The 21,269-nt window shown below is 47.1% G+C and overlaps 1 protein-coding gene across 2 annotated transcripts; it reads right to left on the bottom strand.

Moving 5' to 3' along the window:
- Positions 1-486: 486 nt before the first annotated feature.
- On the bottom strand, positions 487-18,303 carry YBX3 (Y-box binding protein 3). 2 transcript variants are annotated; one of them, XM_050324820.1, is made up of 9 exons: positions 17,975-18,303; positions 14,224-14,287; positions 12,676-12,709; positions 8,389-8,478; positions 7,625-7,747; positions 4,339-4,436; positions 2,654-2,825; positions 1,484-1,584; positions 487-1,048 (listed from the first exon to the last, which is right to left on the bottom strand). In XM_050324820.1, exons 1-8 carry the CDS (start codon positions 18,234-18,236, stop codon positions 1,519-1,521), a joined length of 909 nt encoding a protein of 302 aa, XP_050180777.1. In that variant the 5' UTR covers positions 18,237-18,303; the 3' UTR covers positions 487-1,048; positions 1,484-1,518. The 2 variants fall into 2 exon arrangements, with proteins under 2 accessions (XP_050180777.1, XP_050180778.1); XM_050324821.1 differs by having other exon boundaries at positions 4,339-4,433; positions 17,975-18,301.
- Positions 18,304-21,269: the final 2,966 nt, after the last annotated feature.

Raw genomic sequence — 21,269 nt, 5'->3', positions numbered from 1 at the left:
TTTACTGGTTTCAAGTAAAGAAGAGGAGAGAGGCCATTAAATCCCACTGCTGTCATTCAGGGTAGAAGCCTGGATGAAGTGGCAGTTACTGGATGTGTGTCTGTCCCCAGCAGAGGAGTCTCAAACCTTAGATCCTACTGTTTACACAATACAACACCCGGCAAAACAGATGAGGAAAAATACCCTGGGAACTCGCCTCACATCCCCCAAACTCCTGCCACAAGATGGTGACAGGAAAATCCAAGCTTTAATGTCATGAGAGCCAGAAGAGCAGAGGGGACAGTGCAGGCTATAGCCCTCATGGTGTAATCTCTTTGCAGAAGAAGCTGTTTTGGATTGAAGTGTATCCACCTACCCATGCTCATGTATCACCCAGCATGGTTTTAGACACATACCAAGAGGCAGCTCCCTTTCGCATGGAAAAGGCTGAAGCAACAAAATAATGAATTATTTTAAAAGTAAAATTAAAACCCATACTCAAACAGGTTCTTTGAGTAATTGAAATCACTTTTATTTGTGAGGAACGTCACCCAATGCTGCAGTTTCAAATAGATCTTAACAAGGAAAGCGGAAGTTTCTCCTCCCCACGTCCTGCAGTGACCAGGACTGGCACAGAAAAAAACAACTCATCACACTTGGGAGGTTTAGCACCAGCATCCAATAAAAAAAAAAAAGCATTTTTTGTTTCAATTTTTAGTTCTTTGGTTGCTTTTTTTTCCCTTTTTAGTTTGATACCAAAAGAAAAAATTGAAAAATTGAAAAATTCCTTACTAGCAAAACAGTGAAATTCTAGGAAAAAAAAATAAAAACCAAAAAACAAAAGCTCCACAGTTGCTGTTGAAAACTAGGGAGGTTGTTCTTTCTGAACCTCGCTCTCTTTTTTCTCTCATGCATCTCTCTCGTAGGCGTTCCCTGGATCTCAGCTGCTGGTAAATGTTTGTTTTCTTTTGCATTTCCGTAGGTCAAATCTTTGCTCTCGTCATCACTGTTGACAATTTATTGCTTGTGAGTTTCTTTGGTGTTACTTTTGAGCTGTATTTTAGGACACCTGTTGAAGAGCCACATTAAAAAACTAAATAAAAATGCAGTTTAAAGTTTCATTTTATCATTGAATAGGCAAGATGTCAGGTGAAAAGAGGGTTACAGCACACAGGATAAGGACAACTGGCCTATCCTGTCCATAATCAAGATCCCCTAAAATGAAATATTATTAATCAGCAGCAGATGCTGTAACTATATAGACCAGATAGAGCTCCCTGAAAAAAATCAATTATAAATAAATAAATCTTACTTTGTGACAGACACAGAGAAGAGAGGAAGAAAAGCAGCAAACTGCTCTTGGTTTGGCTACAGAGCACTCTCAGAACTTATCACAAATATCATAATATGCCCCATACAGGAGGGCACGTGGCCAGGGGCCAAGTCCTGGAAGTACACACAACTCTGCTTCAGCTGGGAAACAGCAATTATCCACATTCCTTACCTGAGGGGTGGTGAAGGTGCCTGGGGAGCCGGGCATTACTCAGCACCACTCTGCTCTGTCACTGGAGCAGGAGTTTCAGCAGGTGTTTCAGCTACCTTTGTCTGAGACACAATAAACCCTGATTAGAGGCAAAGACTGACCCCCAGACCCTGCCTCTGTTCAGTGGTACAGCCAGCATTGCTCAGTTTTTAAAGTAATCAAGAAAAATTAATCCCCAGAAAATATTAGTGTATTCCTTGTCACTTTTGTAATTTTTATTTTTGTGATCTTGTAACCTTTAGTGTATTTCTTTGTATTTCTACCTAAAGCAGACACAGAATGAGAAAATCTCTCCTCGTTAAGGTAAAATCTGTGTTTGCAAACAGCTTCCTGAAATGATCCGGTCCCAGCAGTTCAGGAAGTGGATCCAAAGCTTTCAAATCCATCTCTTATACTACAGACAGACTGAGGGTTTGAGGAAGCTGGAAAACACAACTGATTTCTCTACACTTCAAAAACAGTTGTTACAGCCTGACCCTACAGTGTGACCCCAATTAAGAACTCTCCAGAAGCAATCCCTATCCCACTGCCAGTTCCATTTAAGAGAAGCTGCTCATTCTCCAAGAGGGTCAGAAGCAGGCAGGGAAATCAGCACTTCAGAGCTGGTCACCGCTCACCCACAGCACACCGACAAAACACTTATTAAAAACTCATATAGGACAGAAGCTCTTGAGCATTGACCCCATCACAACCTCAGTCTCTGCCACGTGGAATCATAAAATCACAGAATGGGTTGGGTTGGAAGGGCACCTTGAAGATCATCTCATTCCAGTCCATAGCAGGGACACCTTCCACTATCCCAGGTTGCTCCAAGCCCCATCCAACCTGGCCTCAGACACTTCCAGGGATGGGCAACCTGTGCCAGGGCCTCACCACCCTCACTCACAGGGAAGAATTTTTTCCTAATATCCAACCTAAACCTACACCCTGGCAGTTTGAACCCATTCTCCCACATCCTGTCACTCCAGGCCCTTGGAAATAGTCTCACCCCATCTTTCCTCCAAGTTCCCTTCAGGTGGCACAATCAGCTCACTCCAGAGCCTCCTCTTCTCCAGGCTGCCCAACCCTGATTCTCCCAGCCTCTCCTCCCAGCAGGGGTGTCCCATCCCCCTGAGAGCCCGCTGGCCTCACCTCTTTGCCCTCCTGAGGGGGGGCGCTGGCGGGACGGGGCCGGCGCCGGTAGTTGTAGGGCCGGCGGTAGCCGCGGCGAAGAGGCTGCTGGCCCATGGCGTTGGCCTCGTGGTGGTTCTCCTTGTTCTCGGCCTCCCCGCTGGCTGGGGCAGGGCGTGGGCGAGGGGGCCCTCTGAGGAGTGGGGGAAAAGGCCAGTAGGCATGAAAGAAGCCCAAGAAGGTTAAACTACAGTAATTTTAGCCCAGCAAAGCCTTCCATAACCAAGTTCCACCCTTAAATGATCTCCAGTGTGAGCAAACCATCCCTCTGGAGCTTGTCTGGCAAAAAGAGCCTAAGAGGAAAGACAAGCAAGGTGGGTGTCTCTTCACTGCTCCATTTATATCAGCATATCCTACAACAAAGATGTCATTATCCCATTTGGATTGCTGGCTTCTTGGAGAAGAAACAAGCCAGCAGTGGCCACAGAGGCCAATTCTGCCATGTTAGCCTTGGTGTGGCTGTATTCCAGCCCAGGCCTAACAATTAATGGTAGAACCCTTGGGAACCTCACTTCCACCTGTAAGCCACTCCTGGGTCTTTGCCTGCCAGCCTCCCATTGGACTTCCTGAGCCAGACGCAGTTTGCCTTTCCAGAAACATCACAGTGGTGTTTTCTTTAGTTGTTTCACCAGTCTCCCCCAAGCTGATGGAAGCTTTTAACATCATCAACACCCTGTGGCATGAAAAAGCTCCAGCAGTCTGCTGCTTGCCCAACACCCTGAGTCAGCAACCTGAGCATGAGTCAGCAGAGCACCAGTGCAGCAAAGGCAAAATGGGCCCTGGGCTGCATCCACAGGGAGATCTGAACAAACCACATGGAATCTTGAGGTCCCTTCTAACCTTGGCTGTCCTACAGTTCAGTGAACTTCACTTTGTTTCTCAGCATGTCTCCCACTTCCTTCACTTGAAGGCTCCTCATAGCATATTCTTTTACCAGAAGAACAAACAAGAGCAATTGTGCCATCCTTTCCATGATGCTCATTATTCTAAGGACCTCTGCAATGCACCTTCATTTGTCTCTTCTCCCAGCCTCTGAGTCCTCAGTCACTTCACTCTTCGCACATTTGTTCCCCTTCAATCAGTTTGATGAGCTTTCTTATTATTCTGGAAGGTTTCCAGGCTCTTTAGCACCCCCTTTCTCCACAGGCTCTAGAAAGGCTTAACTCCAATAATCCTGTTTTGTTACCTTCTCCTTCAGGAGTTTCTCAAGGAGTTTAACACTCACATCTTGACTGACAGCAATACCCTCCCCTAACCCAGGATATACTCCTATATTAGAGTATTACATAGACTATATAGATATACTCCTATATTACAGTACATGCTCCCATGTCAGAGGTAGGACATAGCTTTAGGTTTTACTGAATAGTGAGGTTTCCTCTGTACCTACAAGTAGCACCAGGGCATAAAACCAAGCTTGTGTGACACACAGGACTGAGTTCCATGTGTATTAACTGTCTGCAGTCCACAAGAAATGCACATTTAACAAGTTCTCCAGTTGTTTCCCTTATTCCTGGGGCTCACTTTTCTCCCAGGAATTGAAGTGCTTCTCGCTGTGCCTACCACTCGCACACGTGTCCCTGCACTTAGAAGGCTGGGTAGGACACAGAAGCACCTGAATCCTGAGCAAAGGAAACGGCACCAACCTGCGGTAGCGGGGCCGGTAGGTGGTAGGATTCCTGTGCACTTGCTGAAGTTGTCCTCCTTCTGTGACCCCGTCCTTGATTTCTCCCTCAGCACCCTGCTACCAAAAGAGAAGAGACAGGGAAAGATGAAGTGTTACCTTATTTGACAGGCAATGCATTAACCACAGAGCCATCTGGATGCCAGTCCAAACCCAGTATATCAGTAGAGAAACACCAGCACTGGTAAAAAAGAAGCAGCAGGTTCTCAGAAGGATTTAATTTGGGCAAAGAGGAGGGCAAAACAAGAGCCAACTGTGCTGCCCCTGTTCTTCACAGGAACAGACTAAAAAACTACCTGATGATGCCTCTTCCCTGCCTGCCAAAAAAAGCAGAGACCTCAACAGGTCTCCCTGGTGCACATTCAAGTGTGTTTCAACACATGGCACTGCACTGTAAGGGGTGGATGTGTTATGGAGAGGCAGCTACCGATGAGGGCACTTCCCAACTTGGAAAGTTAACAAAGAAACCTGCCACAGACCCCTTCTAGCTCCATTCTACACAAAGCCCCGTTCCACAGCAAACTCCCACAACGACCACCAAGAAATTTAAAGGCAGAAAATCTACTACATCCCATCAAATACTCTTCTACACACTCAAGCCTTTTCAGCCTTTCAGAGATGCAGTGGTTTATCTCTCCCTTTTAGTTGTTAAAGCTGATAGTGATAAAGCTGTATGTCAGTTGGGTGGGTTTGTGTTTTAAATGCCAGCCATTAGCAATGTCTTGTTCTTTAAAGTGTTACTTGATTTAGAGTTCTCAGTGTGCTACTCTTCCCTTTAAAAGGATGAGTTTAACAAGACATCCAGAAACATAAGTGCATCTTCTGCACCTGATCCAGGAGGAAGCAAAAGCCTCCTGACAGCCTTTAGTAGTCCATTTGACAGGTTTCCTTTCAATTCTACACCACCATCATATTTTGCTCTATTTTAACCCTGCACAGGCAGGGAACTTTGCTTTAGATAAAATAACATGATGATAAGCATTTAAAAAGCTTGGAGTGCTGTAGGTCATAACAAGAAAGTTTGGGGAATTAAATGAACATCAGTGATCAACCCTGACAATCTTACATAAAATACCCTCCAAATGCAGTAATAATTTCAAGTGCACTTTGTAGCTTTCCATGTTCTCATAAAGCAGAGACTTAAGTCTAGAGGCAGGTGGAATATTTCATTTGCTGAGCCTAAAAATAGCTAGACCACCTATTCCCAATAATTTGACAGGGTCACCTGCTGAGATCAGTATACAAAACCTGACTTAAATTTAAAAAGCATCAGCCAGTCTAACTGTAGGGAGGAGCACTCAACATTTTTCATTAGCTAAAGCTCTCCCGCAGCCCTTGACAATCAGCATCACATTCACAGCTCTTTAAAAGGCACTACTGGATTTTTTTTTCCTATGTTTTTAATGGCACAGCCCAAATCCACTCCTCCCTGCAGAGGGCTGGGCTGGAACCTCAGTTACAAGACTCCATCTCCCGTAGCGATGGAAAGAATGGCTAGACCTGATGAAGCATCACTCAAAACACTGCAAACATTTTCCTCTTCATCTTGAACTGAATATTGTTATATCAATATTTTAAATGATTTTGGCTTAAACAATCAGCTGGAAACAGAATAGCAAAGCAACTGGATTGCTTAGCCCAGAAGTCCTGATAATTTCCTGCACTTCTACAGCAGCACAAAAATTCAACTAACACATTGCATTAGTATCAGTGTCAATTGATCAGAAGTGAAGTATGGCTCCAGAATAAAACAATTATGCTGTCACAACTCACTGAAACAGGTGTAATTCAACCAGAAAGAACCAGAGCTTTGAGGTCTTGTTTTACTACACGATAGTAAGTATGGGATTAATTTATTAGGAAAGTTTCTTAAAAGCATCACCCCATGTCTAGCACAGGTGAAACTCAATCTCCTCCAAAGAAACCTTCCAACTCAGCCTGTACATTCAAACAAAACATCAGGTCATCCTAAAGGACAGGTTAAAAATCCTGAAGATTTTTTAGCTACAGCAGGCCTGGGTACACTGAAACATTTTCCTTCAGCTGTGCAGAAAGAGTAAATACACCTTCAGCAAACACAGCTCAAGAGTGCCCAAGGGCTGGGAACACTTCCTCAAGCAGAGAGGCACAACCTCCAATGCCCTTGTTATTGGGGCTATCCTTGAATGAAACAGAACTTGCTCCTAATTTTAACACATAATATATCAAATCCAGAGGAGCAGTCCATGCACTGATGGCAAGACACGACTTTCAGAGGATGCTCAAGCCAAAGGAAGGACCAACAAACTTTATGACCACCCAGGTTAATGTCCTTCTGTAAACTGCCATTTGTAAGCTTTTAAGGCCATAATTCTTCCAGAGTCAGTGATCCCAAAGAAAGGGCAGTGTACTTTACATTATAAAACGAGACATGATTGCTAAAGACATCAGGCACAGGGCACACAACAGCTGAAGATCTGGTAGCCACACCAAATCAGCCTGGGGACTCAGATACAAGCAAGCCAGAGGAAAACAGGGTGATAATCACAAGTTGTTCCCCTTGTGTACATTTTCAAGGACTGGGATCCTAGTGTGAGCTGCAAGCCAGGCTTTTAGCTGCACGAGTTTGCATTAGATAAGAGAACTGCTACAACTACAGTCATGGCCCTCGTGCTTACTTCTTCTTCTGCAAAAACCTCCAGGGAGGATGCTTAGGAAGTCTTGCAGATGTAATGAACAGTGGTGCATAGCTGGTTTTACGGGGAAAAAACCCCAAACACCATTATCTTTACACTGAACACCTGCAGGTACAGGCCTGTGAAGGGATGATACAGGGAGGTTTCAACCAGCTGGTCAAACTACTGCAATGCCATGCAGAAGTGACAAACCTCTAAAATAAATCCCATTTTCCAAATAAACCCTCCAAGTTATGTTTAGATATGGTTATGAGTTATATGTTTGCTTCAGGTAAAGGCCATGGTGAGCCACTTAGGTGTCTCAGCCTTTAAGTGTTTACTTTTCAAACCAACACCCGAGGAGATGCTTTCAACACATCCTAGAAAAACATGACAAGGAAGGGCTACAAGAAACCAAACAAAAGAAAGTATCGGTGTCAACGATGTGTTGGAGGAACCGCGAATGTCCTGAAGAACGCTCACAGCTCAGTTAATCATTGCCAGCTCACTATATGCCAGGGCTGAAGGTGCAGATCCCTCTGGTGGAGAGCTGCTGAGCAGGTGGGTGAGCAGCACTAAAGGAACTGAACTCACACTCCGGGGTGGCCCGCGGCGTCGGCCGAAGTATCCCCGTCGGTAGCGGCGCCGGTCGGCGGCGTAGCGGCTGCCTTCCACGGGGACCCCGTCCGGACCGGTGACATTGGCTGCCTCTGCACCCTGGGAGCACAGCACAGCACAGCACACAGTCAGCCAGGGGCTGGGAGAAAGCTACACACACCCGGGGAGAGGATGAAACAGCAAACAGGCTTTTTGGTCCAAGTACCAAGCTACAGCGATTCCCTTCTCCCATGCAGTGCAAAATATGGTTATTCCCAACCCCATAACTCATGACCATAGCTCTTGGTTAAGATCCTATCAGGCCGAGTTTGGAGGAGGAAGCAACAAGTAAGTGATTAAAGACCAAAAGGAGGAAAATCTCGTAACCCTCAAAAAAATGTTCAAGAAAGTAGAAGTGTGAAGAACTTGGAAGTTCTTACAGTTATTAAGCTACCAGACTCCAAACAAACTCTTCAGGGCAATATTTGCCTCAGTTAATGATTACTGGGCAGGCTGCAAGCTTTGAATGCTCTATCAGGTAAAAACTATAGGTTCTAGAAGCACTGGGATGTAGTTGAAGTAGAGTTTTGACACATATCTAGAAACACACCTTCATCAGCCTTTAAAAATTAGCTCTCCCATAGAAAAGCTGTTGGAATGCCACCTACCCAGGGACTAACACATTAGACAAAACCCCAGAGACACAGGCAAGGTTCTGTGTCACTCCCCACTCTGTTGGGCCACCCTCCATAATCTCCCACCTTTTCTCCCTCGACCACATCAAATTCCACAGTCTCTCCATCACCAACACTGCGCAGGTACTTCCGAGGGTTGTTTTTCTTTATCGCCGTCTTTAAAGAGAGAAGATACAAAATAATTAATTTGTGTGTGTTACTTCCCTTACATAACCCCATAGATGAGGGAAGGGCAGCATTTTTCTGCTAAAGTCCCAACTCTACACACCAGATCAATCACCACACCAAGACAGTTCAAACACACAGATGTTCCTCATTTCACAGTCCCACCAATACTCAGTCAAGGTTTACTCTTTTCTCACTATTTATGAGTTTATAAATCAGGATCCACTCTGTCCAGTGAGCTAAACATCCAAATCATTACAGTCCATACTGAGTGTTTCACCTCCTGCAAGCTACACCAAGGCAGCTCTAGCAGCAAGTGTGACCTGTGCCTTCTGTTATTAGGACACCTGTAGACCACCTACAGAGAAGAACCTCCAAAATAATAACACTATTATCACTAATAACACTATCATTACAGTTATATTAAAATGCTGTAATACTACTAACAAGATGGGTTTGCATCAAAACCTCCTCAGGCTCACAGGAACACTCAAACCTCCTGGTGTGATTTTCAAGTCTGTCAACTACAGATGCCTTTTTTTACTCTGTGGAGTATTTCCTGGATTCCTCTAAAGTTGGTTGGATTCCACAAAAGTAGGCAAGACAAGTCTACTTACCTGCATCAGGTAAGGCTTCACCAGCTGGGAGAGGCCAGGGGAGAAGAGACATGCATTGTACCAGCCAATTTAGTAGCCACTTCTAAACTGAAGTTGTGTTGGATTATTAAAGCCCTTCACTTAAAGTTTCCTGATCTGTGCATCTTTTGTCAGCAGGAAGAAGGCAGGTGCAGAACCAGTAAACAGAAACACACATGGAAATACAGGGCATAAATCCAGCTTAAGAAATGGGATGTAGGGCAGGAAGAGAAGAGAGTTGGCAGATCTGCAGTTCAAGGAAGACAGGCAGAATGAAGCTCAGAGGAGTTGCTGCCTGTGCATGGCAGAATATTCCTTCAGTCAACAACTGCCCAAAAATATTTCTCACTGAAGGAAAAATCCAATCAGCTTAAAGTTGATCTTGACTAGTTTAGGGAATGAATACAATCTCCTCTGTGTTTCAGGCAACAGGCCAGCTTGTCCTTCTAGCCACACCTGTCCCTACACCCTGCAGCATCCCTGCAGAGCTTCAGGAAGAATGTAAGAGTGTACATATCGTTACTACCAAAGCAAAAACAACCCAAGAGGATGTTTGGGGGGGGGGGTTACACACAGAAACAGAGCGAGCTGCTCAAGTGAATTCTCTGGGGAATTACTTTAGCAAGCAGGGACTCCCACCATTAGCTCAGACAACTTTGTTTGCTTTCTGCTGACCTTTTAGTGTAACTGCCCCATTTCTGAAAATCACACAGAGGTGTTTGCTTTTCCATAAATGTTATATTGAACAACCTGCTAACAGGAGACTGAGGCTGCTACACACTAAGCTGGGGCTTATTTTATAAAGGCAATCAGGACAATTTTGAGTAAATCCTAGAATTCCAAGCAGGAACTACGCAGCTTTACTACTTAGAACTTCGGCTGCAGGTAAACACTACTGAAATAAGCCTCCAACAAGCCTAAGCTCTAAACTTGATGGAAGGACTTTTACTCTGTGTATCCAGAGGGGAGAAAGCACCATTCTCCCTGTTACTGTTTACCAGCACCCTGCAGGCTCCAGCTCCTCTGATTCAGAGGACAGATGTTTTATATTAACACAGACAGCACTCAGCAACAAAGTCTTTCCTTTCCAAAGGGGACACTGATGAACAGGCAGCTACAAGAGTCTTCACAGCCAGTTCAGGGGTTTGTTTGAGAGTTCTTCCCATATGCTCACACCAGCACATCCCATGCGCATCCAGCACTGTCACAGTAACAGCCAAAGTTTGTCACCACAGGTACACCAGGCTGTGCATGATCAACTCAATCCAGTGAAGTGAAGAGAAAGAAAGAGCCTTACAACAGAAGAGATTAACTCCTCCTCACTGCTTGTTGATGCAAACTATATCTAGTTGAACTGGACTTCTCTGGCTACTGACACTTGGAATGGTGTTAACATTGCAAGGCACACTCCACCCGGCCAGGACTGATCCCTGCTGCTCACACCACCTGTAGCTGGCTGACACAGGGCCCCAGACAGCACCTGGCACGAACCAAGTGAGACTGAGCAGGTGAAGAACTGCCCTTCCCAAAAAAAAAACCCACTGCTTGGGTCCCCAGCAAGACAAAGAGTTAACTCAAAGCAAGCCATGCATGCCCTAAAAAGAAAAGCATTTTAATCTGTACTAGGTTTATAAATAGCATCCAATAGGCAGCCACCAAGCATTAACCCCCATTCCAATCATGAGATCGGCCTGTTCCCTCCCCACGCGGATGCAGGCAGGGAGGAGGCTGGATCCATTCAACTAGGTCAGCCTTATTCTGAAGGGATTAGGATGTAATCCAGCCCCTCCCGGCCGGCGCGGGGAGGAGGGGCAGAGCCGGAGCAGGATGTTTGCTCACAGCAGGGATTTGCCTCCCTCGCCGAGCGGCCCCAGCAGCAGCAGGGCCCGGGACAAGCTCTGCTGAGGAACATCCCGCTGCAGAAACATCCACTCTGCCGTGCTCAGCCCACCCCGAGAGGGTTGGTCGGGTGCAGGCCTGCACACGATGTGGTATTTCTGAACCAAAGCCAGTTTTGCTCTGTGTTCACTCCCAGAGGACTCAGCCCCAGGAGGTGGGAAGCGCCCGCCTCCATCCCCTCTCCACACACACCCACCAGGTTGCATTTAGGGGAACAGTCCCTACAGGTGAAGGAGACCAAACAGCACAGCAGACAGCAGCTTCTGTCTGGGCCTCTGCAGGCAGCTTTCCCAAGCAGAACACTGATCTGTGTCATCTCTGTTGTCGGCACAACAGCCATTTTCCAGGATATCCTCTCACTCTCTCATAGAGACCTCATTTGTCTTCAAAGGCAGCTGTAGAGTGCTGCCTATCCAGAGCATGGTTCTGTTACTAGAACTCTTCCCCCCCTCTGGACACACTCCCATCAGAGTACTGATGTCTCAACATGCTCGAGGCACAGGTCCTTTAAGAAAGGAAAGTGACCATTAAAAACCAGTATATGCATTAACAGCTCTTGCTCTCAAGTCCACCAGCTGAACCAGGAATGTGCACTGTGCACACTTCCCAACACCACCTTCACTCACTGTGGGCACTAGACTTACTCCCTGCCAGCTTCTGCAGTTTCAGTCTACACCCTGTGACCCAGAGAAACAGTTATCACAGGCTATTTAGTCATGAAGCCACGGGAACTAAACCAACTCTCAGGGTTGACTCAACTAACTATATATGCACATATCCTCATACTCTGTGAGCAGCCCTGAGCACAAGTGTCCTGGTTACATTTGATGGAAATACTGTCACCTATGCCACGGAGAAAGTTCATGCTCTTAAGGATCACATGAGCCTGCAGACATTTTATGTGGGACCAGCTCCAGGGGCACTATTTTATTTTCTGGTGAATGATGCAAATGATGCACAACCAGATCTAAGGCAATAATCAGTTTACACCAGCATGGAGACAGCATCCTCTGTCTTGCCATCATTTGCCTGCAACCTGAGAGTCCCGGGATAAACTTAGAACAGCTCAAGGAAAGTGAACCAATGACAAGCCTCTGGGCCACCTCTCTCTGCCTGGGCACACTTGGCACCCAGCCTTCCTCCTCTTCTTCCTGGGAGCAGCTGCCTCGTGCAGAACAGCTGATGGCAACACTGGCTGGTCAACAGCCAGACTAGATCACTTTCTCCCCAATACCAGGGAGGGCAGACAGAACAAACCTGCAGATGAGGAGGGTAGGGAGGAACAAAAGACAGAAGGAGAACGAGGAAATGGGGGGAAGGAGAGACAACACGCAGCAAGGTGTTTACAAACAGAGGAGGAGACAACCAACCAAAACACAAAGCACACCAGAAAACCCTCCAAGCACCTCAAAATTGGAGCAGAAAAACAGAAAGTATGAAGGGTTATAATAACTCTACAGTTACACTCCAGAGAGAAGGAAAGGAAAACATAACCTAATATTTCTCCATGAAAATTCAAACATGCACATTCATTGAAGGAATCTGCAGTAAATACTCTAAAGAGAAGCTAGGACAAGGTTGGGTGGTTGTGGCAGGAGTTGCCTTAGAAACCTACCGCAGTACACATCTCTAAGCACAATTACTGCTGTCTTACCTGATGAACAAACACATCTTCTTTGGTATCATTTCTGTGAAAAGAAAACAAGAAGTCCTAAGAGTTTAGGCTATGAGACTTAAATAGAAATTCCTGGCTTTACAAATGAAACCCTCCTTCTCTCATGCCCTGAATTCCATACATTCTGTCTTAAGTCTATGCTACCAAAACCCTGCTCTGAACTAGTAGGGTCATATGCTCGAGAGCAGAAAGGACTCCCCAGCCTTCAAAAGCATGAGAGGACAGGGGGAGGTTCTCTGCAATCTTCCAGCAAACATTCAGTGTTTTGGTTTTGCACAGGGCACAGTTAATGACCAGACTGCTTGTTTTTCACTATTCTGATTCCCCAGAAACACTTGCACGGGGACTGCAACCTGAGCTGTTACCCTAGAGGTCAAACAAGACTATCAGCAGGACTGGCCACAGCTGTTAACAGAGATCTCCTTTCAGTGAAACTCAAAGCAACCGTGCACAAGAGGTGTTAGGAGAGTCCACGGGAGCAGGACCCAGACACAGATTAAGCCAGACAGTTCAGGCCTCCACGTGCAAAACATGAAGATAAGTCTGAGACCTTGATTCTGTACTCCCATACAACGAGGGAGAGCCTAAACCCTGCCATCTGTTCATTCCCTCTCTGCAAACACAACGGGCAGGTCAAAGAGTTTGGGAAGATAACGCGTAACCCCAAACTTGTGCTGGATTGAAGCGATTCCAGGCTTCACTTCAGGAAGGCAGCTAACAAGTTATCACACCATAACCAGCTGAAGGCTCTGCACTCAACTGCTAGAAAAGATTTTAAGAGTCTTTTAAGGTCTTCTCCCCCTTGCTGCACTTCCCCAAATCTACCTGAAGTTAAACAGCTCAAGGATTTGCAGAACGAAATAACTTGCCAGGTATGTCTTTTCAAGAGCTCAGCGTGCAGGGGTTTCATTCTTCATAAAGCACACGAGACATTTAAGCCCCTCAAGCCCACAGATATTCCAGCCTTAAAAGCCAGGACCTTTGGAAGCAAGGTTCCTGGGCACCTAGGGTTGCAGGGTGATCAGTATTAGCTACAATTATGTGGATTATCAATGCCATCCAGAGCTTTGCTCGTGTTCAGCGGAGAAGGAAAAAAAAAAAGAGACAAAGAGAATTCCTGTGAAAGCCAGGCCTGGAATATCTTCAGTGAGGTGCTATCAGAGCATCTCAGTGTGTATCCACAGGAGGTATATTGATCAGTTAACACTTAAACTTTACCCAGAAGTATTTCCCTTCATCCTCCTGTTTAGAAAACAGCCAGGCAGTCAGGACAGATTATGCAGCTCATTAAGGGTGTAGTATGAGCAAACATGAGAAACAGGTAACACACCAAATCTGTAATGAGTTTGACCCTTTCTGTTTTCTTCCTTTGACTGGGGGTGGGTTTTTAAGAAAAAAGGTTTAAGTGCCTGGCCAAAGCTAAACATCAATTGCACGAAGCTGGGACTCAGGTCCCCAGGTCCCTGCTGCAATTACTAATGCATGGCATCTTATCTGCACCACGAGTCTATCACACTTTAAACATACCTGTTGATAAAGCCATATCCATTTCTGACATTGAACCACTTGACTGTGCCAAGAACTTTGGTGGCTGGAAAGAAAAAGTTAAAGAATTTAATCTAAAGCATAAGAAAGTACAACAATGTTACAAAAACACTTTTATACTTGCATAGGAACTCACCACCAGACCTATTCTGTTCTCTTAACAAAGTGTACCTTCCTCTCCCAGCTCAGTTTATACTAATGCAGTAGCAAGATACAGTGGTTTAACAGGCTGTTCTTCAGCCCAGAGTTTAACACAAAGCACAAAGCTCTATTTCCAGAACTGGCCACCCATCCCTTCTCTTTTTGTATTTCTTATCCCAGACACGGGCAGCAAGGTTGACAATCCCACTGCCACTTATCAGTTCTCTTTAGCTCAGTAGCCAGACATGAAACACAGCAGGAGAAAGCTGTTTAAAAGTGCTTTCTTTCACTTGGAGCTACCCTTCTTTCTTTCCTGGAAACCAGAACTGGCCAAAGCAGCAGCGTCAAGTACTATGTCTCTCAAGTGGAAAGGCAGCACATCCCTGGTTTGGCCCAGCTCCTTCTTGCATTGCCAGCATCACTCTTAACCAAATAAGACACCAGAAGACTTTTTTTAATATTCCTGCTTCTAGAGATCTGTGATTCCTGCTTCTAGAGACCAGCTACAGCTAGTCACCTACAAACTGTCCAACTTGATGTTCCCTGACTTCCAGGATCAAGACAAGCTCCTGTCTCAACACTGAAACAGCATCTGCTTAGAAGCCATTCTGCAGTGTCTTATAGGATCTGGCAAAACCTGTTCCTCCAACTTATAGGAATGTGTGGGAGGAACTCAGCAGTGATGGAGGCAGTTCAACCCCTCCTTCCCTCTCAGCAACTGGGTGGACACCACAAACTTGTACTTTTCAGACCTCCGCTGAAAGGAGAGGTTTGGCCTCTACAGTTTAAGAGCTGTTAGTTGTTAACACAGCTTGAGCACAAATATCTAAGCAATCTACGTAGCACTTATTTGGAAAGGATCTTGTCATCTACAGATGACTGCTTGCTAAAAACCTTATACCTACGATTTGGGGGTGGCAGGAACTTGAGAGACAATTAAAGGGAAAATAGTCCAGAGAATCTCCAGTTCAGAAGTCCAAGCCACTCTGCTGGAGGCAAGAACTCACTGTAAATTGTCACCTTCATCCTCTCTGCACCTGCATTCTTCCCTAAACGCCCAGACCAGATGACAGAGCCAGCCAGACTTTTAGTCCCACAAAGTCTGGCCATTCTCATACACCCTTCTGAACACAGACCTCAAATGAGAATGTTTGCCACCAGCAGCCCGTTGCAGTACTGCTGCTGTTACTACTTCCAACAACAGGCGTCTTCTCATCCCATTTTTAGAAGTGAAGTTTTCAGTCTCCTTTAATATACTTTTTTTGCAAAAAATGTTCTTAATTAGAAGAAGCAAAGTCACGTGAAAACTGAGACATCACCCAGAAAAAAGGGCTCTGCCCAGCATAACATATATTCCCAAGAATTCTTGCTTACAGAGATAAGGAACCCCTAAGTTTCACTGCCTAACACTGACTCAGTAACAATCTTCAGCATCAGTGTTTTTAGGGACATCACTACATACAGATGCTTTCTGCTACCACAAAGGCTCTGGCTACAAGAGCTCACTGCACTAACTCAAGAGGAAAAGAGGGGAAGCACAGAAACAGGTGCCAATGGCAGGTTTTAGCTGCTTTAAGAAACAGTGCTAATACCACTGATTCCCTCAACATCATCCTTTCCCTCCCCTGCAGAACAGCTTTTGAATCGGTCGGCCTATTGCAATCAGATTAGGAAGAGGAGGAGAAGCTTAGGAAGCATGGCAAAACCCCTCCGAGGAGTCAGGGAGCTGGGGGGATGAGGGGGGGTTATAACTCCCCTCTGTGCGCTCACCGTTTCAGAGCAACTTTTGCACAAGTTGCCAGAAAGCAGGGGTGAGTACTGGGGAAATGCTATTCCCTACGGACATCAGTCTTACAGCCTTCCCTTAAGTATCACCGTGGGGCCGAAGAACCTCAGACGACAGCACGACTCCGAACATCCACGTGGCCATGGCACAGTCACTGGAAAGCCTGAGCTGTCCCAACGGGGAAGTCTCGGGCAAGGAGGAGAACAAGCCCAGAGGAAAACACAAGCAAGGAGTTAAAGTGATGAGTCAGAGAAGGGGGCTGATGTGATGTGATGACGTCTGTCCCACCAGTGAAATCCCACATATTGCTACAAGATGCCGTACTCTGAAGCTATCAGAGGAAACAATCATCAGCCACTCCCACCCGTGACAAAATAGCCTTTTAACAAGGAAAGCCAAAGCTTCCTGTGACCAGCAGAACGGAGAGAGTTGAGTAACCCTTATCCCCTATTCCTAGAAGTCAGACATTTGGACGCCCTGGGCATTTGCTTCTAAGGAGATCTTTGTAAAAGACTTAAGTGAACATAATTACACGACCATTAACAGGGACATTTGAGGTGGGCTTTAAGGCAAGGCCTTTTCAATTAGCACTATCAGTGATCATTTTCCTCACGATTCCCACTAAAAAGCTGGGTAGCAATAGGGCCATTGTGAAAAACCATCCCCATGGTGGCTTTCATTTTCCTGCTAGGCCAGGAGAAGCATTTGTGCCTTCACTTCCCCCCACCCCCTTCTTCTACAACCAATAGCAACTGGTGGACAAGACAAAAACATTACCAAAAATGAAACAAGCCGCGTTAAGGCAACAAGCAGCCATGGATGTGCTGATTATTGTGTGCTAATTACTGATAAATCAGGTAACAGGGGGAAATCACACAGACAGTGCCTCCAACCTCTGTTTCGCCAGAATTCTTCCCACCTCCACTCCAGAGAAATCCTTTACCTGGCTCCTCTCTCTGCTGCAGGAAGACCTCAGCCTTTCCCTTCAGCATAGAAGGTGCTGTCACTCTTTACTGAGGTCTGCGACTCTCAGTCAGCTTCAATTTTGCTTTTAACAGCCTCCTGGAGTTAGTTACACAGTCACAAACAACACATCCCTATTTCCACAGATCCAAGCCCTGTCCTTTTCAACAGGTTGATCTTATTTAATCACAAATTTAAAAAGAAAAAACACCACAGTTGCTGTGCACTGGGCTTGAGAGATGGCAACGCGGCATTTTTACACAGAACATGCCGAGCTGGAAGGGACCCACAGGGAGCATCGAGCCCAACCCTTAGCCCGGCAGAGGACCATCCCCAAGGGGCACACCATGTGCCCGAGGGTGTCATCCAAAGGCTTCTTTAACTCTGTCGGCCTTGCTGCTGCGACCACTCCCCTGGGGAGCCTGGTTTTTTTGGCTTCTTTACTAAGAGTAAAGTAGAAACTAGGAAAAAAGAAGGAAAAAAAAAAAAGGAAAACACACACAAAAACTAAACTAAAAAAAAAAAAATTAAAAAGGCAAACTCCCAGAAAAGCCTTAAACAAGCAAGCCCCACTAAACCTAGAAGCACTGTTTAAAACAGCGTTCCTTATGGACAGAAAAGTTGTGCCAGGACCTCAGAACTACCGAGAGGCGCACACAGCGTTCCGCAGCAGCCCCTTCCAGGCGGGGCAGCGCCGGCAGGTGCCGGGCAGGGGCTCCCCGGGGCTGTCTGTCTGTCCCTCCCTTCCTCGCTGTCCCGGCCCGGCCGCCGCCGAGCCCCGCCGCTCCGGCCCAGGAGGCACGGCCGCCTCCCCCCCCTCGCCCCACAGGTGCCCGCACTCACCCAGCACTTTCTTCTCCGTCTCGGCCGCGGCCGTTGTGGCGGTGGCGGCAGCGCCGGGGGCCGCCTCGCCCACAGCCGCGCCCGGCGCGGCGGCGCTGCCGGGGCTCTTGGCACCGCCGTCCGGGGCGGCGGGCGCGGCAGTGGCGGCGGCAGTGGTGGTGGTGGCGGTGCTGGTGGTGGTGCTGGCGGCGGCCGGGGCGGCGGTGCTGGTGGTGGTGGCGGCGGCCGTGCTGGCAGCGCTGGTCTCCGCCGCCTCGCTCATGGTGCCGGCTGGGCGGTGGCGGCGCGTGTGGCTCGGGCCGCGCTGGGTCTTACTGGCCCCAAAATGGCCCCGCCGAAGTTTTAACACAGTCAGCGAGGGCCGGGCCGGCACGCGCGCCGCCTCATTAGCATTTAAAGGGGCCGCGCCGGCGGCGTGAGGGGAGCGGGGCCGCCCCCGCTGCGGCCTGTCCCGACACCGCACCGCCTGTCGCGATACAGCTCCACACCGCGTGTCCCGGCATGGCACCACACCGCCTGTCACGATACAGCGCCACACCGCGTGTCCCGACACCGCACCCCGTGCCACGATACAGCGCCACACCGCGTGTCCCGACACGGCACCACACCACCTGTCACAATACAGCGCCACACCGATTGTCCCGACACCGCACCGCGTGTCCCGGCACGGCACCACACCGCCTGTCACGATACAGCACCACACCGCGTGTCACGGCACCGAACCTCATGTTCAGACACGGCACCACACCGCACCCAATGTCTCGACACCGCACCACATGTCCTGACACGGCACCCCGCTGTGTGTCCCTGACAGGGCACCACACAGCATGTCCTGGACACGACACGACACGACAGGACACGACACGACATGACACGACACGACACGACAGGACACGACATGACACAGCATGCCCTGCTCCGCGCTGGTGCAGCCCCACCCTGAGCACTGTGTGCGGTTTTGGTCACCGCGATGTAGGACATGTCACAGAACGTGCTGAGCTGGAAGGGACCCACCGGGATCATCGAGTCCAACCCTCAGCCCTGCTCAGGACCATCCCCAAGGGTCACCCCCTGTGCCCCAGAGGATCATCCAAAGCCTCCTGGAGCTCTGGCAGCCTTGGGGCTGTGCCCACTGCCCTGGGGAGCCTGTTCAGTGCCAACCACCCTCTGGGGAAAGAACCTTTTCTTGAGATCCACCCTGAGCCTGCCCTGACACAACTCCAGCCATTCCCTGGATCCTGTCCCTGGTCCCCCAGAGCAGAGCTCAGTCCTGCCCCTCCTCTGTCCCTGCCCAGGAAGCTGGAACTGCAGTGAGGTCTCCCCTCAGTCTCCTCCAGCTGAACACACCAAGTGCCCTCAGTGTCCTCACAGGGCTTCAAATCAAGGCCCTTCCCCATCTTCGCTGCCCTCGGGCACACGGTGTGACTCCTGGGAATGGTCCTGGGCACGGCCAGGAGTTGGACTGATGATCCCTGTGAGTCGCTCCCAGCTCGGCATATTCTGTGATTGTCTGTGTTATCACAGCCCCGTGTGTGCCCCTTTACATCCACACCCTCTCGCAGTGTTGGAAATGAGATAACTTCTCTAATTTTTAATGGTCTTAGTTAACCTTTCGATTAGGTGCTTTAACTAATCACGATTAGGCCTCACATCACTTTTAGCCAGCATGTAGCAAAAGAAGTTGCCATCATAAACTACTTTTGTGAGAACATAGCTCGGGAGAAGTTCTAAAACTGTTAGGTTTTGTTACAGTTAACCTGGATATGCTTCAACAAACAAAGCCCAGGAGAGAAGATGTATGGATGAAGCTGGACATGTGGAACTCAGGACTTATGGACTACAAGGAACCAGCAGATAAGGACGAAGACTGACAAAAGCTCAGTGTTTGTGTCGGAAAAAGATACTAAAAAGACTAAAGATACAAGCTAATTACCATAAGCAATGAGAGATTGATAACCAAAAGTGCATAGAATACTAATTAATGAAAGGGAATTATGTAATTTAGAACCGATGATCATTAATTTCTTTGTCAGAAATGTATAAGTAGGTGAAAAAGTGATGTATTGGTGTCTGCGTGGGAGGCAGGATTTTTGTCAGACACATCCACACCCAGCACTGTAAATAAAGTAATGCCTTGCTTTCTGAAACTGAAAAGACAGTGTTAGAGAGTTTTATTTACCCCAAGGATTTCTAAGGCATTTGGAAACAATTTTTACTCTCTTTTGAGCTTTACACACACCCCATCCTTATTGCACATTCTCCCCCATATCACTTTCCTTATTTGCCTCTGCTGGTGTCCATCCTTCCTCCCTAGATGGAATTCAGGGTGTTTTCCACCCAGACAGGGTACACTACTCCCAGTTCTACTACTTAAACCAATTTCTACAGCCCAGAAATTATTTCTTTTACAATTCTCCTCGTAGCCTCCCACTGTACACATAAGAAAAAAAAATACACTTTTTGTCCCATAGATTTTAATCCTCCACTGATGTTCATTTCATTACTTTGTATCATTTTCTGTTTTCAGGGTACATGAAAATTTCGAAGAGGATGGTCTTTCAAGTGAGTTTTGAGAGGAAGGCTTGTTTTGTTAAGTCAAATGCACAGTCAAGACACTGACGTGCACTTGATATATCAGATTTATTTTCGGTGAAGTTGTTAGTTAATTTTTCTTCCTCGAGTTAATTTTAAAGTTTACTGAAAAACCCATTCAACAACAACAACAATAAAATGCAGCATTACAGGCTGTGGCAACGTACTGGGATAGAAAATTGGCAGTGACATCCGCCAGCTCCCCTCAGCACTTGTGGATGCATCCCCTCAAGGCCCATGCATGTCCAACTTTTCTGAGTATTCCTTGACTGGATCCTCTTCCACCAAGGCTGTTGAGGTCCAGGAGCCCCCAATTTATCCATGTGGTTTTGCCTGCCTCCCTGCTTGTCAGGATGGGCAGCTCTTGAGCTTGCAGGAGGTGCTTGCTGAACAGAAACCCATTCAACAAAGCATAACAAAGTTGCAAAGTTCAACAAGGAAAAGTTAGGAAACACTAGGAATTAGGTTGCTTGTAAGCTCAGCCTCCTTAAGGGTAGGGATAATTATATATTTCTTGATGAGCCCATCACATATTCCTCTTCCCACAGGATCCTGCCTTTTTTTCCTTCAGCAAACGAGCTGGTTTTCAATAGTCCCTTTCATCCTCCTCATTTGATGTGCACTTATTGAATGCATATTATATAACCCTCAGATTAGGTGCAGAATTATTCATCCCCTTCTTTCTTCAGGATCCTGTGGGGCT

This window comes from Myiozetetes cayanensis, unplaced genomic scaffold (assembly GCF_022539395.1).
Source record: "Myiozetetes cayanensis isolate MyiCay16 unplaced genomic scaffold, myiCay2020 scf3, whole genome shotgun sequence".
In the NCBI taxonomy this organism is placed as follows: domain Eukaryota; kingdom Metazoa; phylum Chordata; class Aves; order Passeriformes; family Tyrannidae; genus Myiozetetes; species Myiozetetes cayanensis.
The sequence above is the reverse complement of the archived record's forward strand: the minus strand, read 5'-3'. Positions and strand labels throughout refer to the sequence as shown.

Bases quoted from the DNA above. Each gene is read 5' to 3' on its own strand.
- YBX3 (XM_050324820.1), bottom strand. From the start codon at position 18,236: ATGAGCGAGGCGGCGGAGACCAGCGCTGCCAGCACGGCCGCCGCCACC. The intron at 14,288-17,974 runs GTGAGTGCGGGC...TTTTCTTTCCAG, and splicing joins GACGGAGAAGAAAGTGCTGG to CCACCAAAGTTCTTGGCACA. The intron at 1,585-2,653 runs GTGAGGCCAGCG...ATTGTGTCTCAG, and splicing joins CCCCTCAGGAGGGCAAAGAG to ACAAAGGTAGCTGAAACACC.